Raw genomic sequence first — 22,260 nt, 5'->3', positions numbered from 1 at the left:
TGGAAACTGCAGCAGACTTTATTTATACACAGAGAATATGAAAAAATACCTCCTCCCACCCCACTGTCCTGCTGGTAATAGCTTATCTAAAGTGATCATCAGGTGGGCCATTTCCAGCACAAATCCAGGTTTTCTCACCCTCCACCCCCCCACACAAATTCACTCTCCTGCTGGTGATAGCCCATCCAAAGTGACAACTCTTTACACAATGTGCATGATAATAAAGTTGGGCCATTTCCTGCACAAATCCAGGTTCTCTCACCCCCTCACCCCCCTCCCAAAAACCACACACACAAACTCACTATCCTGCTGGTAATAGCTCATCCAAAGTGACCATTCTCCCTACAATGTGCATAATTAAGGTGGGCCATTTCCAGCACAAATCCAGGTTTTCTCACATCCCCCCCACCCCCATACACACACAAACTCACTCTCCTGCTGGTAATAGCTCATCCAAACTGACCACTCTCCAAGTTTAAATCCAAGTTAAACCAGAACATCTGGGGGGGTGGTGGTAGGAAAAAACAAGAGGAAATAGGCTACCTTGCATAATGACTTAGCCACTCCCAGTCTCTATTTAAGCCTAAATTAATAGTATCCAATTTGCAAATGAATTCCAATTCAGCAGTTTCTCGCTGGAGTCTGGATTTGAAGTTTTTTTGTTTTAAGATAGCGACCTTCATGTCTGTGATTGCGTGACCAGAGAGATTGAAGTGTTCTCCGACTGGTTTATGAATGTTATAATTCTTGACATCTGATTTGTGTCCATTTATTCTTTTACGTAGAGACTGTCCAGTTTGACCAATGTACATGGCAGAGGGGCATTGCTGGCACATGATGGCATATATCACATTGGTGGATGTGCAGGTATACGAGCCTGAAACCTGTCATTAGATTTAAAATAATTCAAAGAAATTGTGAAATCTTCTGTTTGTTGAAAACATCCCGGAGGGGTTAGGCTCCTAACTTTGAGACAGCCGACCAGCTGCATTGTGGTGTCCCGGATTGGTTGACCGCATATTGGCCTTCCTTTCTGTATTATGCCGTTTGTTTTGTCTTTTACTCGTAAATTGATTAAACCTATGTTATTTGACATCTCGTGTTATAAACTAAATCGAACCCATAACAGTTGGATGCCTGGTAGCTGATATATTCAGTGGCATGGTAATGAAAATGCAGCCTCTAAATAAAGCATCATGACCCTAACACTTATTCTGTTCTTTTCAGTACCACAGTATTTAGGAGAGGCAGCTTTATTGTTCTGTAAAAGACAAGCCACGAGTGGTTGGGTGAGTTTTACATAAAAATAAAACTTCTCATAAAATATTAGTGTATTGTCATTCATATTGTATGAAGGATTTAATCCAACACCTTTCTACAAGATGTTTAAATAAATGCTGACCAGGCTATGGAATTTATTACCTTTACCTCTGTGTTAGATTTTGTTTATAATGCTGTGGTAACAATGATTACAGTGGTGTGGGAGTGCCACTATAGTTAAGTTTGCATCATGACATCTGTTTAAAGGTGTACCTTTCTAACTCTTCTAAAATCGACATGCTTAGTCAGATTTTCTTTAAAATTTGGTGTGCCTCAGGAGGGTACAGGGTAGGGTTAGTCATCTGGAGTCATTTGAGCCAGGGTTTCCAGAGATATAAGCCTGACAAAATTAACATTTTAAAAAAATTGTAGATGTTTGGGGGTTTTTTTGCCCAGAGCTGGAGATCAACTGATTAATGTGATGCGGATCAAATTGTCCCATTCTGTTGAGTTTTATCCAAGGTAGTGCATGGCACCCACTACATCTTTGGTGGGACTCAATTTGAGAACAGTATTTAGGAAAATGTACATTTTAACACTGCTCATGTAACAATACAGAAAAACGGCCTGAGGGTTTCCATTCCTGCCATTTTGAATGCTTAGAAGTTCAACTCTTGTAAGTGCTTTAAAATATGAACAGTTAATTGGACTGCTTTGTAATTTGGTGAGCCTCATGTGGGTGCGGGACAGCATAAGTGATCCAAATTTGGGATCATTTGACCAAGGAATCCCTGAGCTACAACTCCTTCCCCCCCGTGACGGGGCTGAGTGGCCCTGCACTGGTATCGCAGGGGTTAACACCCTTCCTTTCTGGGAGAGAAAGCCCCACCCTGGAAGCCCTGCTGGGCATGCTCCAACTGGAGAATAGGTATAAAAGCCTGCAAAGGTGCTCAGTCTGGGCTGACCACTGGAGGAAAAGGAGGCACACCCAAAGCTCCCGGATCCAGGGGCCAACCAAGCCGGGACACACCCAACATCCCAGATGGAGGTTTTGGAAGGAGGGGACGGACCGGAGGATTCCACCCCCCCCCCCCCCCGGAGTGGAGAAGATGACATTGAGGGAAAGAAGTGACCCAGGGGCATTTTAGAGACGGGCACCTTTAAAGCTGCACTGACGCTCAGCATGTTGCGGGCGGATCCCCGCCGAGCTAAGCGCGTGGGGAAACCCTGCCAATAGGAGAACCCTGGGTCGGGACCCGGTGGAGAGGGCGGGCCCAGGTCCCCACCCCTGGGATACACTTCCCTGCCTGAGAGGGATTTATATGGACTCGGGCCGTTGGGCCACACTGCCTTGACGTGTGGGGCGAGTTATCTAGAGTCCAGCCGCTAGGCCGCACCACCCCTGCTTGCGAGGGGGATGGTATAGACTCTGGCAGCTAGGCCGCACCACCCCGCTTGCGAGGGGGAAGGTATAGACTCTGGCCACAAAACTGCTCCAATGCGGGGAGCGATTTATGTGGACCCTGGCCGTCAGGCCACACCGCCCGATACTCAGGGCGACCCATGGACTCAAGCCGTTAAGACCCGCTACCCCGACTGAGGGGCGAGCACAGGGAAACCGGCCATTAGGCCACGTTGGAATGCCCTTACAGGACGGGCGTGGGAAAGTAAGAGCGGTGAGGCCCCGACACCCCATCCACCCCTGCCACAAAGGGGCGCTGCGCTGCCAGACCCGTCACCCCCCCCTCCCCAAAAAAGCCACATGGTTTCCTTCTGCTGGTACTGTTAAACTAAGGTATTAATGACTGGATGAATGAACAGTCCTCTGGCTTGCTATGAATTCATCCTTCAGTTAATGCATCTATTCTAACCTATGACAAAAAGGAGTTTTGAACTGAATGGTGGAAGGTTTCTACAATTTGTGAGTAATGGGTGGCAATTTTTTGGGGGGGGGAATGCAATCCAAGTAATTTCTGGGAAAAAAATAGACATGTGAATGTTTCCTGGAAGGGGAGGGGTATTAGAAGGTGGGGGAATGGGGAAAATAGGAGGAGAGGGATTTGGGGCTTCAGTGAGGGAAGGCAAGAGGTATGACATACCCCAGCTCTGTCAGTGCACCTCAACCCCCAATGTGCCTCCAGCTCTGCCAATGCACCCCAAGCCCCTGCAGCCCCAGCAGTGTCACTACACCCCAAGTCCCTGTACTCCAACCTTTCTGCACCCCACACTTCTGCCAGTGCACCCCAACAGTGCAAGAAAACTATTGATAATTGTTGAAAGAACATTAATTGAGAAACTGGAGGGTTCATGGCTGACCAGAAAATGTGTACTGTATGGCACAGAAACATTACAAACTCTTGACAGCTAAGTGGATTCTTCATAAAGAACAATCGTACTTGATTTGATGTTTGCTTTCCTGTACTATGCTCTATTCACATAAGTAGTTACAAGAGTTGCTTATTCTTGCCTGAATAATAATCAGTTTAAGAATTAAAGTGCACAAAAAGATAACTGCTGTTTAAGAATGGAGAGAATTGGTGAACAAAAATGAACAAAGCTTTAAGATCTGTAGAAGATATGATTCCACTGCAGTAACATTCTGCTCTAGAAGATACTGTTTTTAAAAATATTTCGGTGCCCTTTTTAAAATGTTTTTATTTTTTTGCAAATTGCAGCAAAACCCCAAAAGTAAATATATGCAAAAAGTTATGTCAATACATTATTAAGGTTGAGATTTGAATTGCACTGAACACAGGAAGTTCCCATCACCTTAAGTCTGCCTCCTTGTACATATTTCAAAGTGACTTTCACTACTTGATCACTCCACATTGCATAATGTTGCATTATATGGCAATAAATACAAAGAAAATGTACTTTATTCTAACTATAAATGCAAATTTTTACCAAAAGTTCTTAAGCAAATTTAGTGATCAACAGCTCGATGTCTAGTTGGCAGCTGGTATCAAGCAGAGTGCCCCAGAGGTCGGTCCTAGGGCCGGTTTTGTTCAACATCTTTATTAATGATCTGGATGATGGGATTAATTGCACCGTCAGCAAGTTTGCAGATGACACTAAACTGGGGGGAGAGGTAGATACGATGGAGGGTAGGGATTAGGGTCCAGAGTGACCTAGACAAATTGGAGGATTGGGCCAAAAGAAATCTGGTGACGTTCAACAAGGACAAGTGCAGAGTCCTGCACTTAGGAAGGAAGAATCCCATGTGCCGCTACAGGCTGGAGACCGACTGTCTAAGCAGCAGTTCTGCAGAAAAGGACCTGGGGATTACAGTGGACGAGAAGCTGGATGTGAGTCAGCAGTGTGCCCTTGTTGCCAAGAAGGCTAGTGGCATATTGGGCTGTATTAGTAGGAGCATTGCTAGCAAACCAAGGGAAGTGATTATTCCCCTCTATTTGGCACTGGTGAGGCTGCACCTGGAGTACTGCGTCCAGTTTTGGTCCCCTCACTACAGTAGGGATGTGGACAAATTAGAGAATGTCCAGCAGAGGGCAATGAAAATTATTATGGGGTTGGGGCACATGACGTATGAGGAGAGGCTGAGGGAACTGGGCTTGTTTAGTCTGCAGAAGAGAAGAATGAAGCGGGATTTGATAGCAGCCTTCAATTACCAGAAAGGGGGTTCCAAAGAGGATGGAGCTCAGCTGTTCTCAGTGGTGGCAGATGACAGAACAAGAAGCAATGGTCTCAAGTTGCAGTGGCGGAGGTCTAGTTGGATATCAGGAAACACTATATCACTAGGAGGGTGGTGAAGCACTGGAATGGGTTATCTACAGAGGTGGTGGAATCTCCATCCTTAGAGATTTTTAAGGCCCGGCTTGACAAAGCCTTGGCTGGGATGAGTTAGTTGGTGTTGGTCCTGCTTTAAATAGGGGATTGGATGAGATGACCTCCTGAGGTCTCTTCCAACCCTAATATTCTATGATTCTAACTCAACTCTGTGCTCCTGGTTTATATTTGAACTGCGCCTCTTTCTAAAACCTTGGAGGTACATTTTATTCTTTTAATGTGATCATAAAATGCATACATGCAAAAGGGAGAGTTAAAGTTGTGGTAAATTCTTAATTTTAAATGCCCTCAGTTACATGTAATTAAATTCTCAGCCTTAATGTTCCATTATTGTAGCTTTTGGCGTATAATAAAAAAATGACTTACTGGAAAAAAGGAGCTTTCTGAAGCTGGAATCCATTAATCTTTCACATTCTTGGGTGAGCTTATCCTTCACTGTGTAACACTGGAAGCTGTGAGGAAAGTTCAAGAATTTTCCTCCGTCTTCAACATGTGTTCCTTGAAGGATGTTTATACTGTGCATTCATGTCTCCCAGCCTTTAAAGCCTTTGGTTCCTTTTTTTAGCTCTAACATAATATATATCACCCTAAATTATTAAAATAATTTGTGCTCAAATGGTAAATATTTAATAATGGGTGCTCCCTTCACCACTTCTGTCCTTTCTTCATATAATATGAATTGCACTTAACAGTTCCCTCTTATTCAACCCTCCCATTATGGTCTTCTCAAAGAATAATTCACCATGCATAACTTTTGCACCCCCATCTTAATTCCTGGGAGGTCAACATCATACAGTAAGAAAAAAGAGAGATTAACTGGGGAAAAATCTCGTTTCTAAAATCTAAACTCTTCTTTTTAATAAATATACTGTTTTCCTATAGAATACATGCCAACAGCAACAATTACTATAGTCACATAATTCTGACAGAATAACAAATTAGCAACATCAATAAACTTTACCTAACTCACAAGGGGTGAGGCACACAGACTTGCATTAAAAAACCTGAACCCCAAAATTGTGATTTTAGGAGCAAAAGACTTTTTTACTCTGACTGAGTTGAAGTCCAACCTTTCGCACAGATTGTGTGTGTCAACAAGATACTATTCAAAAGTTGAGGGGATAAGAGCCAAAATATAAAGGTTAAGTTATAAGAATGTCTGTAAACAGAACCCATCCCCCTCATGGCTGAGTAAATGTATGATTGGTCTATTCCTATGATTTTACTTCCAATTTTTTGCTAGCTTTGCTTTTTTAAAATTATTTTTGAGTCAGGGCTTTTTAGGATAGTCGAATAATGCCTGTAAACTGACCCATGACCTCAAATGTCTCAAAATACACCTAAACTTGCTGACCAAGTCAGTGAGTAAACTTTGCATCTGTGTTTCAGAGTACCAGCCGTGTTAGTCTGTATCTGTGGACTTTCCTGAACTTGAAATTACTAGAATGGGGAGGCACTTTGTTTGCATAAAGGTGACCTAATCCGCCCCTACTAGGTAATGCCAATGGCCTCAGAACAGGAGAGAAGCTCCTGAGAAGAGTTCCAAAGTGTGTGGGCGGGGGCGTTGGCGGGGGTGGGGTGGGAGAGGAGGAGGAGGTGTCGGGACCAGTCAGACCACCAGCTTCAAAAACTGAACATTAGGAAGATGACCTGCTACTGGCTTCTGGCTTGTTTGCCTGCAATGGCTGTTGTCATGGCTGCTAGCCTCTGGCTATGCAATGACTGACTAAGAGGCCTATGCTTCCTCCATTGTCCCAGCAAGCCCACCAATGGGTAGGAATCCAGCAACATGCAACATTTAAGATTCAGCATCTTCAAGCAAGTAACCTCTAGGCAGCCAGCAAGTGTGTCAACATTAATCATCGAAGCCAGTAGGACCAATGGCTAATCTTTTCAACCATGTAACAGATTCTTGAGGCTGTGTCCAGTTTTGGGCCCCACACTTCAAGAAGGATGTGGATAAATTGGAGAGAGTCCAGTGAAGGGCAACAAAAATGATTAGGGGTCTGGAACACATGAGTTATGAGGAGAGGCTGAGGGAGCTGGGATTGTTTAGCCTGCAGAAGAGAAGAATGAGGGGGGATTTGATAGCTGCTTTCAACTACCTGAAAGGGGGTTCCAAAGAGGATGGCTCTAGACTGTTCTCAATGGTATCAGATGACAGAACGAGGAGTAATGGTCTCAAGTTGCAGTGGGGGAGGTTTAGATTGGATATTAGGAAAAACTTTTTCACTAAGAGGGTGGTGAAACACTGGAATGCGTTACCTAGGGAGGTTGTAGAATCTCCTTCCTTAGAGGTTTTTAAGGTCAGGCTTGACAAAGCTCTGGCTGGGATGATTTAACTGGGATTTGGTCCTGCTTCGAGCAGGGGGTTGGACTAGATGACCTTCAGGGGTCCCTTCCAACCCTTATATTCTATGATTCTATGAATGAAACCACAAGAATTGTGACAACCATCCTGCATAAGTATCTGTCTTTTTGGTTTTGTTTTCTTTTCCCATATTTTTTATTACCAAAAGGATGTCTCTACCATAGAATTCTTGCACTTGTTTTTAACTCCAGCAGATGACTGGTTGCGCATGTAAGAGTACAGAAGTGTGTGGACAGAGCCCATAGAACCTATTTAAAAACAACTCCTACAAAGCAGTTGCTCAAATACCTGAGACAACCGTAGGTTAAACAACACTGTCATCTAAAAGATCACACACACATATATTCCATTGGTTAGGAGTCGTATGTTTAATCCTGACAAATCATATTATTTAATTCTAAATTTGTCATTAAAATAGTAAATTAAATAGCTGTGTCATCCTGAATTGTACTGGACTGTTTCATGTAACCCTATGTTGGGGGTAGAAAATACTGGCTATTACCTAACAACTACTAATTTAGGCAGGCTACCTTAATTAGCTTCAACCTGAGAGTGATTTGATCCTCCCTGTAACAGCTATTTGTCTGGAACCTAAATAGATCACCTAGCAATGAGCTTGACAAACCCCTGTTATTGGGGGAGGGAGCAAGACAGCTAACCAGATTGCTGTTTCCCAAATTATTACACAGAGTTTATTTGGAATTGTTGGTTTATTTGAATTAAGTTTTTTATAAGACACCCTGGTATAAAAGTAAAATATATTTTACTTAATCTGAAGCCATTAATATGAAAGGAAGATGGTCGTTTGGATAAGAATGCAAGATATTCGTGTTAGGTAATTTTTTTCAAGTAATTATTATTTTTCATAGAATGATAATGTTAACCTAAATAAAGTAACATGAAGTAGAAACAGTTTGGATAAAAATGCAACACTATGTAATTCTTTCCTCAGCAAATAGCTACGTTTCCACATAGCCACAATAATTTATAATGATGGCATTCTGAATGTTCCCTGAATATCAACAGTGTGAAGGCTTCGTGACATTCAGGGAGAAATGAAAGAGTGCAGTGCATTTGTTTGGGCCACTTGGGATTGAAGGAATATTTTTTAAACTTGGCATTTTTAAATCATGAAATAGTTAAGCAGATTATAAATGGATTAAGGTAGGTCAGTTTGGGGATCTTGTTAAATTCTGAAAACTGGAACTATTCAGCTTTTATATTTTCCTGGAGATTTCACAAACAGTTAAAGTTATAAGTTAAAGTTATAGTTAGTTATGAGAACTACATACAACAAACACTTATTCTAGTATGTTAGCTTGCTGATTAACTATTAAGGTAATTTCATTAACCTATGCAACATACAGCTTCAGTCTTGAAAAATTAAGAACTTACTTCTGTCCCTGTGAAATTTTCGGCATGTTTTTACAGCAACAAAGATATCCTCTTTCTTCACTGGGTCTCCCTATAAGGAAATGGAAAAATGAATGATGTAATTGCAGGCACTGCTTTTAATTTACATTGTATACACATGTATGTTTTGGAAATAAAACAGAAAATACCTTTGCATTGCAGAGTGTACAGTGCTAAGTAGTACAGTTCAAAATACATTTTCTACCTGTCAAGATATGGCATCAGTACTTTCAAATGACTGAAATAACATTGTCCAATGATTGTTTTCAGATGTTGTAGTATTATAGTTGGAGTCAGAAACACAAATCATTAAGAAAATGAATAGGAGGAATTCGTGTACTAACCCTGATAAAATGTCACACGTTTGGTCATCTTTGTAACAAAATAATTGTTGTAATGTAGGATGCAGAAACTGCAGGATCATAGAATCTCAGGGTTGAAAGGGACCTCCGGAGGTCATCTAGTCCAACCCCCTGCTCAAAGCAGGACCAATTCCCAATTTTTGCCCCAGATCCCTAAATGGCCCCCTGGAGGCTTGAACTCACAACCCACGGTTTAGCAGGCCAATGCTCAAACCACTGAGCTATCCCTCCCCCAATGTTGGGAAGCAGAAATTTAAAAAGGATTACATATCAGAAAAAACTGTTTTGGTGTAAGCAATATTCATAAAGTTATGCTGCATTCATTGACATACAGACAATAATTAACACATTTTTATAGTTATTGAAGTGCAAAGCACTTTAAAGCACACCTGTTTCCAATAATTTAAAATCTAAATTAGACAAACGCTGACAAAGGGCAGTACAAGAAAAGCAATAAAAATGTTTTCATACATTTTTCTCTACGATATTTTGTTTTAGGTGCTTTGGGATTTTTCACTATTTGCATTTGTTTTTAAAGGATCACATGCCAGAGTGAGAGAAGAAATCACTGAAGTGGAGATTTGTGGTGAAAAGCTATCTGAAAGTAATGAGTTCTGAGGTAGATGTCAGGATTTTATCTCACTAGACATTAAACAATATGGTAGTACAATCACTTTCTTTTCTAATTAAAAAATGCCTTACTAATACTACTTTGTAATTATACAGCACCTTTGTACTGAAAGAATCAAAGTGCTTCATATAGAAAATTGATGATTATTGACCCTATTTTCCAGACAGTGAAACTAAGGGACAGAGAGGTTGAAGTCACACAGTGAGTCAATAAAGGTGCTGAGTAAAGAAGGACTGGTCTCCAAACTCCTACTGTCCTGCTCAAACAGACAGGGTGAGAACATCACCCAGCTCCAGCCCCTTTATACAGGTAGGAGGGCCAGAGCAATGTAAAGGATCCCTAAAAGCCCTTGGGGGAGAATTCTTCCAACACATGAACTGTGGAAGATAGACATAAAGCTGCCTTCCAAGGACCACCTCAGAAGTATGGGCATAGGGAGCTGCAGCTTATAGGACAGCTATAGGAAGCTGCCATTACATAGACCGGCATTAGGACTCTGGAGGTCACAAAGATGGTTTAATGCCACATTAGGCCCGCTCTTACCATGGGATGCAAGCTCTGTGCTATCTTCCCAGAGTAGACAATCCTCAAGGACCACAGTTAATCACGTCTGAACTGTCACAGAGATTATTGCCGAGATGCAAAGCACTGCTCCCCTCAAGCACAAGAAATGGTGTGACGAGCCCCTCCGGGGTGCAACCTGGAACTGAGCCCTCTGACATGCCAATCTGGGTCCCCTCTCACTGTGAAGGCTGTGACAAGCTGCAGACCACTCCTGGTCCTGCACTTACACAAACCTTTACACAGGCAGGGACACACCCAGCTGCAGTTACATGGAGGCTTCTCCCCCAGCTCCACAGCTTAGATTCATAGATACTAAGGTCAGAAGGGACCATTATGATCATCTAGTCTGACCTCCTGCACAACACAGGCCACAGAATTTCACCCACCCACTCCTGCGAAAAACCTCTCACCTATGTCTGAGCTATTGAAGTCCTCAAATCATGGTTTAAAGACTTCAAGGAGCAGAGAATCCTCCAGCAACTGACCCCTGTCCCATGCTACAGAGAAAGGTGAAAAACCTCCAGGGCCTCTTCCAATCTGCCCTGGAGGAAAATTCCTTCCCGACCCCAAATATGGCAATCAGCTAAACCCTGAGCATATGGGCAAGATTCACCTGCCAGATACTACAGAAAATTCTTTCCTGGGTAACTCAGATCCCACCCCATCTAACATCCCATCATAGGCCATTAGGCCTATTTACCATGAATATTTAATTACCAAAATCACGTTATCCCATATACCATCTCCTCCATAAACTTATCGAGTTTAATCTTAAAGCCAGATAGATCTTTTGCCCCCACTGCTTCCCTTGGAAGGCTATTCCAAAACTTCACTCCTCTGATGGTTAGAAACCTTCGTCTAATTTCAAGTCTAAACTTCCTGGTGGCCAGTTTATATCCATTTATTCTTGTGTCCACATTGGTACTGAGCTTAAATAATTCCTCTCCCTCTCCGGTATTTATCTCTCTGATATATTTATAGAGAGCAATCACATCTCCCCTCAACCTCCTTTTAGTTAGGCTAAACAAGCCAAGCTCCTTGAGTCTCCTTTCATAAGACAAGTTTTCCATTCCTCGGATCATCCTAGTAGCCCTTCTCTGTACCTGTTCCAGTTTGAATTCGTCCTTCTTAAACATGGGAGACCAGAACTGCACACAGTATTCCAGGTGAGGTCTCACAGTGCCTTGTATAACGGTACTAAAACCTCCTTATCCCTACTGGAAATACCTCTCCTGATGCATCCCAAGACGCATTAGCTTTTTTACAGCCATATCACATTGGCGGCTCACAGTCATTCTATGATCAATCAATACTCCAAGGTCCTTCTCCTCCTTTGTTACTTCTAATTGATGCGTCCCCAGCTTATAACTAAAATTCTTGTTATTAATCCCTAAATGCATGACCTTACACTTCTCACTATTAAATTTCATCCTATTACTATTACTCCAGTTTACAAGGTCATCCAGATCCTCCTGTATGATATCCCGGTCCTTCGCTAAATTGGCAATACCTCCCAGCTTTGTATCATCTGCAAACTTTATTAGCACACTCCCACTTTTTGTGCCGAGGTCAGTAATAAAAAGATTAAATAAGATTGGTCCCGAAACTGATCCTTGAGGAACTCCACCGGTAACCTCCCTCCAGCCTGACAGTTCACCTTTCAGTAGGACCCGCTGTAGTCTCCCCTTTAACCAATTCCTTATCCACCCCAGAGGTGTACTGTCTTGTCCTGGTCAAAAGCCTGACCTGTACGTTTATTTCCCAGTCCGCCCCTGCCCCAATGTGGAGAGGACAATGCACCAGTTTTTGATCCTGAGCATATTCCTTAAGCACTTCTAGCAAAACACACTGTTTTAGATAAAAAATATAAAACAAATTCATTAACTGCAGAAAGACAGATTTTAAGTGATTATTAGTGAGCGTACAGATCAAAGCAAATTACCTAAGAAATAAACAGAAATGCAATCTAGGCCTTATAAATTAGATAGGATTTGAATCAAGCGGTGTCTCATCCTGTTAGCTAGCACAAGCAAGTTATAGCTTTTGCATACACAGGCTGGAATTCTTCTGTCCTGCCTGGACCCCTCTTCCCCAGGTCAGTCTTTCTTCCTAAGGTGTTTCCAGGTGTTGTGTTGTAAAGGGAGTGAGGTCAAGTGAGGTCACTTCCCCCTTTTGTATCTTCTTTCAGCTTGCTGGAAAGATCTTTTGCTGTGACATGAGTCAAACAGTCTCCTTTGGCTATGTGCCATCTCTGAAAGGTTTCCATTGCACACAGTTCCTGGGCTAATCCTTGTGAGTGTATTCTCCTTGATGGGCCATCAGTGTTGTTTGGCTTTATTGTTTTGTTGTACGTGAAAGGCTGCTTGTGGGTGTTCCCAACCTCACAACATGTTTCAGTGGCACATACATAGGAAAATTTAATAACTTCATATACAATGATAGCACATAAAACTAAATTTTAAAATGATACCTTACAAGGCATTATTTGTACAAAACATATCATAATTATATCACCATGGTGAATATGGGGCACAGAGTGTCACACTTGGTTTTCTCTCATAGCAGTTTCTCCTAGCTCTATCGTCTTTTGCTATACATGCTAAATGCTTGACAAAAAGTTCATGTGTGTGTCTTCTTAGCTCCAAGATTTTATTTAATTTTTTTCTAGGTTTGCTATTATCTGTTTAGCTCACATTTCTTGTGGGGAACACAAGGGTTTGTAATCCTACCTTAGTGCACTACATTCAAATTAATACCCCCACTACCTAATTCTTATATACTGATCTTCATCCGTAGATCTCAATGTGCTTTACAAAGGAGGTAAGTATCATTATTCCCATTTACAGATAAGGAAACAGTGGCACAGCAAGTGAAGTGACTTGCCCAAGGCCACTCTGCAAGCCAGTAGCAGAGCTGAGAATACAACCCAGGACTCCTGAGCCATGGTCCACTGCTCTAGCCACTGACCCACACTGATAGTTCTAAGGATTCTAAAAAGGAAACTGAAAACATATCACTTATCATGGCAGAACACCAATAAAATATAATAAACTATTCAACATAGTTAAAGGGACTAGGCAAAAGGAGTAGAATTACTAACAGCATTGCCATCACTTTACATTTAAAGAAAAAGGGTCACCAGGACAAATAATTAAATAGTGCATGCAATACTTTCATCAAACAGCTTCTATAAATAAAAATGAGGACAGGTAATAATCTTACTAGGTATTGTGTTTTCAATTCCTATTGAAGGGTACATGATATGGAACTATCTATTTAACAGACAGGAAGAACAATCCAATGGTTAGAGCACTAGTATGGGATCTGGAAGACTGGAGTCTAACAGACTTCCTGTGTGATGTTGGGCAACTCACTTTTCCATTCATAAAATGGGTAAAATAGCACTTCCCCTGCCCACAGCGATGTTGTGAGGCAAAATACATTAAAGACTGTGAGGTGCTCAGATACTCTGGTACTGGGGGAACATGAGTACCTTAGATAGATCAATCATGTCTATAAGAAATACAATGTGTAATAGAGGGCTGAGCATGTAAGAAACAGTAGGAGAATGGTACTCCAAATGTGATATTTTTCCCCTTAATTTGGTAAAAATATTTTCTCCAGATCCCTGAGATTTTCTGTAAGTCAAGTTTCAGCCTTTGTAATAACAATGCTCTCTCTAGCTTGTAAGTATAATTTAAAATATGATACTTACGCAAACCGGTAGGAAGTTACTGAACATTGTGGCACAGTTAACAGCCTTATATGCGTTCAAGTCATCCGTACAAAACTCAGGCACTGGAGTAAGATGTGGACCATTGCCTTTCTGCCAAATATATAATGCAATCTATCAAAATATACAACATAAGTAGTAATGAGTAATGGAATTAAACAACAGTTTTCGTAATATACTCAGAAATCATTGTTATAAAGCAAATTAATAAAACATGAACAGGGAAATAAAGAGGATTCTGCAGAGACTGTGTGTATGAATTGATTAACTAGTTTATTTACTTTGCATTTTGATTTTAAAATCAAACCACAATTTTTACTTAAAAAAAACCTCTCTGCCATATCTTGAAAGTTTTAAAAATAATTAGCTCCAGGCACTCCAAATTGCCAAAAAATTGTAAGTGTAAATACATAACAAAAAAAGCCGGGGTACAGGAGGAAGGAAGGGGACTGAATAAATTTATCTGCACCTACTCTTAAACATAAGATAAAGTTTATTTTTTGTGTTGTTCTTTGCAATTAATTTTGGTGATATGGAATGCTTAATTCTGTTTGTTTTAATGTCAACAATAAATAGATTTTAAAATGGACCTGTTCTCTGATGATAATTTAAAATACTCCAGAATGAACACGAAACTACCATGGAAGTGTACTGAAAGATCCTTTTGTCTATTGTAAACTGAAAGATTACCAGAATGCTAACAAACGTCTTTAAAGAAAGAAAAAGTAACACAAGGACAAAGTCTGAAGTAAAGACAAAGGTTCATCTTCTCTCAGCGTATCTTGAATTAATTATGCTCCATGTTGTAAATTATTATATGTGGAGCTGTTAGCACCACCTCTAGTTAAGGTTACTTGACATTTCCCATTTTAAGTCCCTGTTTTCAGTTGCTATTAACTTCAACTAACTGTATGAGATGAAATTTTCTATGCTGGATGTCTGCATCAGGCTGATTCCTTCCCTCCCTCCTTTTTGAAAGTTTCAGCTAAAATGGTTCAGATGTTTCAGAGAACAAAAGGAAAGGGAAATATGTTTCTGCTATAATTAAAAAAATTCTTTCAAATTCTTTCTTTGCTCACATGCTCACAGTATAACTGATTGCAATATGTGGGGTCAGGAAGGAATTTCCCCCGAGGTCAGATTAACAGTGACCTTGTAGAGTTTTCACCTTTCTCTGCAGCATGTGGGTGCATGTCACTTGTCAGGATTATCTGGGTATATGACACTTACTCATTTCCCTGCCATTACGGGGGCCTCAGGTACTGTGCACCTCAATCCCTCTTATTCTCTGCCTGTGGCACATAGTCTCCTATAGGCTGTAATACTTTGGACTAGTTTCAGTTGTTGTCAGTTGTGAGGGTGACATTGGTATCCTGAAATACACAGGAGATCAGACTAGATGATCTGGTGATCCCTTCTGGCCTTAAATGCTGAACTACTTCACTGAGAAGCTCCAGCACCTCCATGTTTTGAAGCAGACACTTGATTTTGGCAGGAGGGTTGCTCTGATATCTTTGGCCACCCCCATGAAAAATCTCACAAATTTGGCCAAGTTATAAAACCTTAAAAAACAAACAAAAAACCAACCCTTGGTTTGCACATATTCAGTGGAGACTTTTGATAGCTAAATTCTCCTAATATACTGTCTGCACTGAATAATGCTCTATCTTGGGAATGCAGGAGGATAGCAGAATTTTCCCTGCAAATACTCCTCCTGACATCTGGGGGTGTTGCAGGAGCCAGAAGCTAGGAAGCAATAGAGGGGAGGAAGGGTCAGGAACTGATACGGGTGCGGCATGGATAGGTGCAGAAGGAGAAGGCAATAGGAGATGGGATAGGGTGGGGGGTGAACAGGAGCAGAAGCTGGGATGGGGGGATTTGGATATGAGCAGAGGCGGAGGTGAGCAGGATCCAGGGTCAGGAAAGAGGATTTGGGCCAGGGACGGAGGTGAGCAGGATCCAGGGTGGGGCAGGAGGACTTTGACAGGAGCAGAGACAGAGGTGAGCAGGATTCAGGATTGGGTGGGAAGATTTGGATAGAACAAGAGGTGGAGGTTAGCATCAGGAGCCGGGGGTGGTGGACAGAAGCAGAAGCCAGAAGTTGCAGGCATATATAGTAATAGAGGGAGACAAAGACAGGTAGGGGCACAGGAGCAGAAGTGTCTACAACCACAAGAGAAAACTCCTACAGAACTTAGTCTCTCCACTCCTCTTTCAGCAGATAGCTATGAAACCTGCTGGCAAGGTGTCTCACGGCCCTCCTCTAGTGACTGATACACACAGAGGATAACAGTTTCCTGCTGCTATCAGTTACTCTTTCAGCTCTAGTGGTAGAGGTGAACCTAAAGTCCTAAACCAAATGATGACCCAACCTGGGGAGCAATATGGTTCCACATGATGGAATTTCTGTCTCAGTTGCTTTTAAAAAAAAACACTTTGAAAATTATTTTAAAAATCTACCTTAGGTTGCCAAGTCAAGCATAGGAAAAGCCAGGATTAAGTTTGCCTGTGTAATCTTGATTCGTCTCCTTTGAACGTATGCATTATGATCATAGAATCATAGACGATTAGAATTGGGAGAGACCTCAGGAGGCCATCTAGTGTCCAACCCCCTGCTCAAAGCAGAACCAACACCAATTAAATCATCCCAGCCAGGGCTTTGTCAAGCCTGGCCTTAAAAACCTCTAAGGATGGAGAGTCCATCACCTCCCTAGGTAACCCATTCCAGTGCTTCACCACCCTCCTAGTGAAATAGCGTTTCCTAATATCCAACCTAGACCTCCCACACTGCAACTTGAGACCATTATTCCTTGTTCTGTCATCTGCCACCACTGAGAACTGCCAAGCTCAATCCTCTTTGGAACCCCCCTTCAGGTAGTTGAAGGCTGCTATCAAATCCCCCTTCACTCTTCTCTTCTCCAGACTAAACAAGACCAGTTCCCTCAGCCTCTCCTCAGAAGTCATGTGTCCCAGCCCCCTGATCATTTTTGTTGCCCTCTGCTGGACTCTCTCCAATTTGTCCATATCCTTTCTGTACCAAAATGGAGGTAATACTCCAGATGTGGCCCACCAGTGCAGAATAGAAGGGAATAATCACTTCCCTCCATCTGCTGGCAATGCTCCTACTAATGCAGGCCAACATGCCATTAGCCTTCTTGGCAAAGAGGGCACACTGCTGACTCCTATCCAGCTTCTCATCCACTGTAATCCCCAGGTCCTTTTCTGCAGAACTGCTGCTTAGACAGTCGGTCCCCAGCCTGTAGCGGTGCATGGGATTCTTCCATCTTAAGTGCAGGACTCTGCACTTGTCCTTGTTGAACCTCATCAGATTTCTTTTGGTACAATCCTCCAATTTGTCTAGGTCCCTCTAGACCTTATCCCTACCCTCCAGCGTATCTACCTCTCCCCCAAGCTTAGTGTCATTTGCGAATTTGCTGAGGGTGCAATCCATCCCATCATCCAGATCATTAATAAAGATGTTGAACAAAACCGGCCCCAGGACCGACCCCTGGGGCACTCCGCTTGATACCGGCTGTCAACTATATATTGAGCCATTGATCACTATCCGTTGAGCCCGACAGTCTAGCCAGCCATGATATAGTCTTTAATTACATGTTCAGATACTACTTTCCCCCCACCCCAGGATCCCCAGCTCATCCCCCCATCCCAGGATGTGTTCTGAGAATGAATCAGGGTTGTGTACTGAAGGAGACTGTTGTCTATAGGACCCTGCCTCATTTGTTACAGAAGCTGGAAGGTATGTAGTGAATGAGGCAGGGAACTGCAGGAAGAGAAAGGATAGTCTTTTAGTTAAGAAAGTTAAATATTACTATGAAGGACTGAATTCCAGCTGTGCCTCTACCACAGAGCTCCTAAGTGATGCTGGGCAAGTCACTACACTTGGCATATGCAATCCGGTCAAGATAAGCAACGGCATTCTCATCAATCACGTTCAAGGCACAAAGACCTCCAGAAAGTTGAGTCATTTTGCAGTCCTCAGCAGTGTGTCATGGTTTGTGGCTGCCCACACTGACATAGTGGACTGACTCTAAAACACCAATGAAATTCCACTGCAGCACAAATTCCATGTCTGGTATGAAACTGCTTCAGAAAGCTCCATGCCTTTGTGGTAAATCAAACCCAGGCTGAATTTGAGTGGGGTACAAGACAAGATAATATAATTACTTTCTCTGCAGACCATGAAGCTCGCAATGCTTCCTCTACCGTAAATCCCTCATCTGGTAAACATACCCAAATAGGTAGCCAAAAGGGCAGATGACAATATGGTGGATTAAACAGGTCTTTAATTTAATATCACATAATTTTGTCACAAGCTTTGCTATGTTTTCCTCTCTGCATGCACTGGGCAGAGCAATATTGCAGAGAACTGGTAACCATGGTAGAAGAGTAGATTTAAGAGTGCCTGAAATAATACGTATGGTGGAATTAAGTTATACATCAATAATCTTTGTGTGAGACTAGCAAGCCCATACTGGAGAGCAATATTCTGCCACTGAATAACACTGCCAAGGCTGAAGTGTATAATGTTTGGGCACTGGAGCCTCATGGCATTCTGGGTAGTTTTCAGAGCCGGTTGTTGCGTGTTTTGACCTTAGTCACTGTCTTTTAAGATGGTCACAATATGTGAGTTCTATCCAACATGACGCCTACATAAACTGGGTATAAATCATGCTTTATTCACTGACCATTGAGAACTATCTTCAGGTCTCTGCCCACTTATGCATGATGTAAGTGGAAGATAATTGACACAGTCTTACTTCCACTTGGTATCAGATGCCACAGACAACAATAATTGACCATACCTGCCATATCTGCACTCAGAACACTCTCAAGTATGTCAAAGGAGTGTGACTGAGTGCCGAGGAATATGTTGCCTGCATAAACAAACTTGTGAGACCCAATATATGGTAGGTCATTCGAATATAAGTTGAATAACATTGGCGATAATGCTTGCAAGAGGCTGTTCTTCTGGTACCTCCAAGCACTTGTTCTATCACCAATATGCACACTGAAAAGGCGACTTCTCAAAAACAGAGCCATTGCACATACTAACCAACTTGGCATAGTTCTAGACAATTTCATCAAAATGCCTGTGTGCCAAACCATATCATATGCCACAGTAAGGTTAAGGAAAACTAAACCACTCTTCAGCTTATGTTAGAATCCATTTTTGATTAAAGTTGTAAGTGCCGGCAAGTCACTTAAACCAACATAATTCATTGCTGATCACTAAAAGTGATCTTCAGATTTGTAGAATTAGTGAGCACTCAACTGCAACTGAAGTTGACTGGAAGCTTGCTTTGAATAAATGAAGTGCTATAAAAAGGCTAAGTAGACAAAAAATAAGGACCTACGTGTCTCAAGTTGGGCTCCAAAAATTAGTGAGCACTTGGATCTTAATTTCAATGTGCCTCAGTTCCCCAGATGTAAAACTGGGATAATAATTCTAATGGGGACAATATCACCTAATCTCACAGAAATGTTGTGAAAACAAACTCATTAATGTTTGTGAAGCACTCAGATATTATGGTGAGAGCGCCACAGAAACACCCAGGAGAAAATAAATAATTTTGTATTCAGTACAGCATAGGCTAGTGTGCATTAAATAAAGCATGGGGCTCCACTGAATGTGGAGGATAAAACAGAGTTCTAAGATTCACATTGAAAATGAAAGGTATTTTATGGAATGCCATTCTAAAAGGTCTTCTTGCAGAAAACCATAAACGAACACAATGTGTGTGCTTTATGACAAAAAAAAGCCATATATTTGTAAGACAGACTGTGTTCCATCTGGAAAGCCACAGCAGAGAAGTGAATGTAGACAGTATTAGGAAGAAGACTAATGAATAGGCAGCAGCTAGACCTAATAGATACAAAGGTGAAAAAAAAACACTTAAGGCAAATGATGTCACTTGGATTCTCTTACTGAAGGTACATGAGCATAATACAATTCCTTTTCCCCTCAACAATGATAAAGCAAAACAGAAGAACATGGTAATCACTCTTCTGTCACATCTCCCTTGTATCTCCAGCTTCTCCAGTCCTCACTGAAATCTAAATACACTGGGATTAAGAAATGAGTGGATTCATGAGGGCAGGATCGTAAACTAAGCTCAAATATTTAACATCTTCATAATTTAGACTCTATAATACCAATATTAAAGATACTAGATTGTATCCTTTGATTTACTTCCAGGCAGTGTAATTTATGGAGGACAGGTGTAACCACCCCTTTACTTCTATTTGAAGAAGCAAGCAAGCGATTGCCATTTCAATTGTTACAGCCTTGGGGTCAATTAGAGTGTGTTACAGTAACCTAGTCTGGGTGTGGCAAAGGAGGATGGCCCCAGGAAGGTCTGCATCAGAGAGAAATAGAGGGACTTTCTGGATAAACCAGAAATGGTGGAAATGACTCTTGACGACCATCCAAATATAAACTTCCTTTCTCAGAAAACAGTGATGCATTTCCATTCCCCACCCCTCACCCCCCGCCCACACACACACTTCCACAAATTCCCAAATCTGTTTGGCTGTACTGCCTGAATAATACACACACACAAGCAGGCCTCTTAAAATGCTTCCTGCTGCCAACAACCATCATAATAGTTTAGTCTAGGTTGAAATTCAATATCAGTGAGGCAGTCTGATATCTGAGACAATCCTTAATGGATATAGAAGAGGAGACTCAAAATGCAAACTTTTCTATTTGATGAGCTGGGGACCTCTTCCTTTTTTCCCTAGCAAACTTCCAAAAAGTGATGCCTTCTTGCATACTACCCCATGATACAAATTCAGCTTTACTTGCAGTACCATCTACATTTTGTAATAATAGAACTTTTACAATTCTACATATTATAACACTGAAAAGGAAGGAAAAAAATATACAGGTCCAGAAAGTTCAAAACTTTTAATAACCTTAAAAAGTCTATTATTTAGGCTTCAATTTATCAGCATTTAAACAGAAAATGACAAGGTTATTTTCTTACATGTCTCACAGGAATAGAACATGGCTTACCTCATGTTTTAAATCTATTGTAAAGTCTGACTTAAGTGGTTCACTTTTCAGCTTGTTTGCAAGCCTGTACAATAAACATAATGAAATTTACTTACTTCATAATGTAAGAACAAGAGTAATGTAATGGAGACAGCAACAATTTTTAAACAAACTTGAGATTTTATTTATGTCTATGAAATGTCAAATCATTTTCTAAGGGCTTCTTGATAATGAGCTGTTTACACATGAGTTGCAGGAATTTAGCAGATACAATTCCAAAATAGGCTACAAATGAACTAATTCTTTTAGAAAACAACATTTGCAGTGTTATTTTACTATACAACCCTCCTTCAACATTTAAAAAAAATTAAGCTAATTCATCAGGAATTTGAGAGGTGGGGAGTCGTTTGGGGGCTGGGGGTTCTTGACTGCAAAAAAAATCACACTTCTGGATTTATTAGAACCAGAAAATGTTTACATAAAATAATCTGGAATGGAAAGCAAACATCTGAACATAGCCTGCTGCTGTGAGTACTAGTTCTTAGCAGATGCCTCTCAGTGTCAATTTTGCCTGCCCAAGAAGAAAGTCTTCAATAGGAGAGGACCTGCAATCCAGCATCACATTTTTAACATTCAAGGAGACAATTTTGTGCTTGCAGCTGCTTAATGATCAGCCCCTTGCTCACTAATCTAAGCTTTTTCTTCCTATTTGTGCTCCCATTTGTAATATTTAAACATTTTCCATTTATGAATATATACTTTTACTGCATAAAGGTGCATAAGACTTTAAACTTCACACGGTACGTGAAATCAAAGTGTATACCAAAGAGACAAAGTTACATGCAAAAATATATTTCTGCACATATATATTTATGAAATTTTAATTATTTATTATTATAATTTGTGTTTGCAAAGTTTCTTTTGTGTGTTTCGGTATGTGGGATGAGGAGGGAAGGCATTTTATAAGAAATAGTAGTATTTTAAATTTCGTGTAAAACACTAATCTGTGCTCAGTCATTGCTCCTTAAAATAATATTACTTAGTGTTTATATAGCTTTTTATATCTTCAAAGCACTTTACAAATATGAACTAATTAACTATAAATAA

General features: G+C 41.2%; 1 protein-coding gene across 7 annotated transcripts in view; it reads right to left on the bottom strand.

The window, feature by feature from the left end:
• B3GLCT (beta 3-glucosyltransferase) overlaps window positions 1-22,260 on the bottom strand; it is a 145,822-nt gene that overhangs the window by 27,090 nt on the left and 96,472 nt on the right. For 6 of the 7 annotated variants that reach the window (XM_048847064.2, XM_048847022.2, XM_048847058.2 and 3 more), the window contains 3 exons: window positions 21,175-21,238; window positions 14,121-14,252; window positions 8,831-8,900 (listed from right to left, as the gene is read on the bottom strand). In XM_048847064.2, coding sequence (XP_048703021.2) covers window positions 8,831-8,900; window positions 14,121-14,252; window positions 21,175-21,238 — 266 coding nt within the window. The remainder of the gene's footprint in view (window positions 1-8,830; window positions 8,901-14,120; window positions 14,253-21,174; window positions 21,239-22,260) is intronic. The other variant, XM_048847029.2, reaches the window with a different exon arrangement.

The sequence above is a fragment of the Caretta caretta genome, chromosome 1 (genome assembly GCF_965140235.1).
Source record: "Caretta caretta isolate rCarCar2 chromosome 1, rCarCar1.hap1, whole genome shotgun sequence".
Taxonomy (NCBI): domain Eukaryota; kingdom Metazoa; phylum Chordata; order Testudines; family Cheloniidae; genus Caretta; species Caretta caretta.
Note: the sequence above shows the minus strand (reverse complement) of the source record. Positions and strands in the feature narration are given on the sequence as shown.